The sequence below is a fragment of the Asterias rubens genome, chromosome 5, assembly GCF_902459465.1.
Source record: "Asterias rubens chromosome 5, eAstRub1.3, whole genome shotgun sequence".
In the NCBI taxonomy this organism is placed as follows: Eukaryota; Metazoa; Echinodermata; class Asteroidea; order Forcipulatida; family Asteriidae; genus Asterias; species Asterias rubens.
In genome coordinates, this window is record NC_047066.1 from 11,850,737 (window position 1) to 11,855,681 (window position 4,945).

The 4,945-nt window shown below is 44.6% G+C and overlaps 1 protein-coding gene across 1 annotated transcript; it reads right to left on the reverse strand.

Annotated features, from left to right (window-relative positions):
• Positions 1-296: 296 nt before the first annotated feature.
• LOC117290987 (protein ABHD15-like) lies at positions 297-3,929 on the reverse strand. The gene has a single exon (XM_033772583.1). The coding sequence runs from the start codon at positions 1,878-1,880 to the stop codon at positions 525-527; it is 1,356 nt and encodes a 451-aa protein (XP_033628474.1). The 5' UTR covers positions 1,881-3,929; the 3' UTR covers positions 297-524.
• Positions 3,930-4,945: the final 1,016 nt, after the last annotated feature.

Below are 4,945 nucleotides of genomic sequence, written 5' to 3' on the forward strand. Positions count from 1 at the left end.
TTCTTAAGGAGGCATCACGTGTATCAATTTGCCAGTAATTTGATTGCGAGACCTCACATTTAGAACTTGAGGTCTCGAAATCAACCATCTTAACGCACACAACTTCGTGTGACAAGGGTGTTTTTTGCTTTCATTATTATCTCGCAAGTTCGATGACCGATTGAGCTCAAATTTTCACAGGTTTGTTATTTTATGCATATGTTGAGATACACCAAGTGAAAAAACCGGTATTTGACAATTACCATATTAGTGTCCAGTGTCTTTAATGTGAGTAGTATTTTCATAGTTGATCTTTTGAGCTGATGTTAAATGCAACGGAGTTGGACTATTAATTAGGTTTGGACAGTGGTAAATTCACATTTTTTAGTTTAGTTATGCATTATTTAGCAAGTGTTTTCTACAAGACGGCTACAGTACATGTGCTTCCACCATTGGGTTTCACTTGCTGTTACGGATCAGTTGCTGGGAAACAAACCCCAATTTTTCTTGTTTGCTTATGTGCAATTAGTATAAAACACAATATATTATACGTCAGGCAAACATCTACTTGTGTTATGGCTACTCGCTGACACGCTGCTTATGGATATAGTGTACTTCAACACAGTGTCTATATAATCCATGGCCAGTCGATGGGCCCAAGACTGTGCCCTGGGGCCTTCATAGAACCCACAATAGCCACCTTGGGTAGTCGACGCTAGCATAACGTCCGGTAACGTGGTAAAGAAATCATGTGGCACTAGTACATTAGGATGGACGGGGTCGTCCGTGCTACTGATACAAAGCAAGGGGGCGGATATCTCGTCGGCTTCCCGTAGCGGATTGTTCATCTCCCAGTAGTCGCCCATATTTGGCGTTTTATGGATCTTGGCGAAGACGCACTCTTCAAGTTCGGCGAGCGTCGAAGCCCCGAAGGCCGAGACGGGATCGATGACCCCGTCCAGGTTGCCAGCGTGTCGCCGTAGTAATAGTTTCGCCCGCTGTAATGCGAGCCAGTGATACGGTTTGGATATTGTACGTGATTCATACAGCTCCTGGCAATCGTAGCTGGGTGAAATGCAGACTGCTGAGGCGAGGTCCGTGGATGAGCCGTACTCCCCCAGGTAGGATATCAACAACCCACCGCCCGCCCCAACGCCGATGGCGTTCAGTCTGGCCTCGGGGTATGTCTGGCGTATATACATCACTGTCTCACGCAAGTCCGAAGCGTCTCCATAACTTTGTAGTTTGGGTGTGGTCAACGGGGTACCCCCGTGGCCGCGTCTGTTGAATACCATCAACCGGTAACCCCTCTGCATGGCGATCCAACAGAGGTCAGACACACTTCGGCAGTCTGTATTCAAATCGGGGACTACAATAATAACTGGGCTTGTCTTGTACAACATCCAGCCTCCGGGTCGCGCAATATCGAGCGCCACTACCCCACTATCGTCCATTTGCAAATACTCCCGGCTAAAGTCGACCCATTTCTGGGGTAGCATGATCGACAACGCGGTCTGCACATGAGAATTACCCGCCCAGAACGTCGGGTAGTAGGGCTTTGTAAGTGAGTTGCAGTTGGCGAGTAGGTATTGCGATAGAGGCGATTTTCTGTGGTACAGTTTCGGTGGTTCGAGAGTCTTTGATGGTGCGAACGATATCACCTTTTTAATCCACCTTCCAAACAGTGAAGCAATGGCTACAAAAAGAGCCAGTGTTCCGAGTAGAACGGCACTCATAGAGTGAGTCAGGGCGGTCTCACGGAGACCGCTAAAGCTGTAGCGTTGACTCCCTAAGATGCCTCCCGAGCCACGGTCGCTGGCTGCCCCGAAAGATGCAAAACAGAACCCTCTTTGGTCGTCTGTGTTGGTGCAGTAGGTACTCGGGCCGTTAGCATCATTCATGCTTGCCAAATAGGTACGGTTTCACCCCGTTATTAGCAATGTACACGGAATCAAAACTGAAGTGGCCGAGTGCAGTGCAGTGACTAATGGTGAGGAGGCAAGTCGGTTGTGATATCAAAAGGCAAAGACAGACGCACGGCTTAGCGTTGAAGACAAACTAATGAGAGACTGTGGCAACATATACGATAAAAGTACCAGTTCGAGTATTGCCTTTGAAATTCCACAGTAAAAGGTATTACCTTGCAAATGGCAATGACGTCAATACTCACGAGCCTTTCTTCTAAAAAAATGTAGATATTCAGTTCAGGCTGCTGTAATTGCTATCATTGTGTATGACGACAACACCACGTCATGATTATTTCATGCGATTTTGTATGATGGATATCAATGTAAAAAAAAACTTGGTTATCACTACAGAGTAACGAATGAATATCACATTGGGTCAGCTACATTCAAACGGCGTTGTAACAAAGCACAAACAAGCGTGTCACGGAGAACTTATGTACACTGCTGTTCATTAACAACGTCAACCCCTTTTTCAATTAGCACAGGAAAATTCTGACAGAAGGTTATGCCGAGCCTGTCAATAAATGCACACACAGTACGGACGCCGGAGTGTTTTATGAAGTGACGGTGAAATATCTACCGCTTATATCGATCAACCTGCGGCCCGGAGAAATTGCTTTGATCCACCGTAGGGGTCCAGGTAGATTCACAGCTCCTTGTTCCTTGAATTGTTGGCGAAAACAAAATATCTCCTGAAATCTGCTAGCGGGGGTGACAGAAATTCCTGTAGTTTATAGTCAATCTGCTTTCCCGAGATTCGTTGAAGCCCACACGACAATTCTCAGCAATGTTATCTAAAACAGTATCAAAACAGGAAGGGATTGTAGCCACAGACTTACGTGAAAATGTCAATGCCACGAGCTAAAAATGCTCTCGTATCTCTCTCTCCAGTCCTCGAGAAGATGTATATCCAGAGTGTGGGAAACAATCAGCACAAGGGACGTTTTAAACGGGATTTCTTATCCACTATAGTCCGAAACGCAGAGGCAAACTTCTTGCTCGTCCTCAAAAATAGTTCCACGAATGACGTGGTTTGGGATGATCCCCGGGCTTTGAACGGTATCCGACTGATAACAGTTAAGACAGTCCCGGATCGTTCCGGGGGTTCCTGGCCGGATTGAGACGACGGGTGCCAATTTGCCAAGTAATCCCATCCATCGACTGTTCATTTAGCCAGCCTGAAATCGGACACCATCGGCGATGCGTACATGGGTTTGTAATATTCTCACTAAATTCAGAGTGGCTTACACATGAATAGACCATTGGTTGTCATCATCCGACTCACTATTTATATGATTTCGTCAAACTTTCATTTTTTGTTTGTTGGCGAGCCTGCATTAATAAATAGTGAAACTCGAAGCTAGTACTCCTTTCAGGAAACAAGTTTTGCTGAGGCCGGGAATGCTCTCCACATTCACGTCAAGTGTGCGGGTGAAAAATAGATTGTCTTTTCCTGAACAAAAAGTAAGAGACAGAATTTGGAGTCGTTGACCGTTGTCTATACTATGATTGCTTTTGTTTATAGTTGCCGCTACCTATGTGAGTGTTTCCCAGTGCTGCTCCTCATCATCAGTTTACACACAATATTTTGTTCCATTGATGTCAAAAAATAAGTCACAGCTGGAGTACTGATGTCAGCGTTTAATTAAAGGAACCCTGTGCCATCGAGGTGTCCTCCATGCACCGGTGTGTTAACCCGATACCATCTCGCCCCCACACACGGGCGCCTGACTCCGAAAAACAAATATCACTAACCATGCAGAGCAGGGTGGCATGGCTTCATTGTAAAGTCATAAGTTCATTCTTCTCGTCTTAACAACCAATGTTTTTAATGTATCAAGGATTAGTAAGATCACTTTGGAAAACAAATCCGGATGTAGGAACGACCCATGCTGATACTCCCCAGATGAGCAGTATACATCAGTTACACACGCAGCCGGCAACCTAGCACGAAATGAGGCACTTTGCCTCGTATACACTATGGAGTGTCATTAGCTCCTATACCGACTTGACATCACCCACACGACAACGTAACGGCGTTGAACACGAGAGCTAGAGACACGGTGTTGGTGGGCGGGTTTTTTTCAATCCATGTACGTGATTGGTTCAGCCTCGTCCCTTTTCCCCTCCAATGCGTGACTTACTGATATATGTAAGTAGTACTTCATCGTCAGCGTATACAGCCGACCGTAGCAACTATTCAGCAGCGAACATGACGCTGCTGTGATGCATGCTTTGAGCACGGCAAAGAGCGGTTGCCAAGTGCGGTCCTAAAAAAGCAATTAAAACCGTTCGGCGATACACGCGCGCGCTAATTTTTGTGCACACGGAAAATATGATGGGAGTTTCACATCTGGAGAAACATTATAATTGTACCTTGTAACCATAGATACTCTACTCTACACTAACATGTTGTTTAATTGCAACGATTTGATGTATGTGAAACCAACTATAAGAAGGCATTAAAGGCAATGGACACTATTGGTAATTAGTCAAAATAATTATTAGCATAAAATCTTACTTGGTAATGAGTAATGGGGAGAGGTTGATAGTATAAAACATTGTGAGAAACAGCTCCCTCTGAAGTGACGTAGTTTTCGAGAAAGAAGTAATTTTCCATGAATTTGATTTCGAGACCTCAGATTTAGAATTTTGAGGTCACGAAGTCAAGCATCTAAATGCACACAACTTCGTGTGACAAGGGTGTTTTTTTCTTTCATTATTATCTCAAAACTTCGACGACCAAATGAGCTCTAATTTTCACAGGTTTGTTAATTTATGCATAAGTTGAGATTCACCAAGTGAGAAGACTGGTCTTTGACAGTTACCAATAGTGTCCACTGTCTTTAACGATATACAACATCTTTGCGTGGGGTTTCCCAATAATACATACGCCTACAACATATTCCATGCAGATAATCTGGACCAACATTTTAACTACATCCTGTAGCTGTAGGTACTCTATACACTAACACTTCGTTATGTGCAACGATCGGATG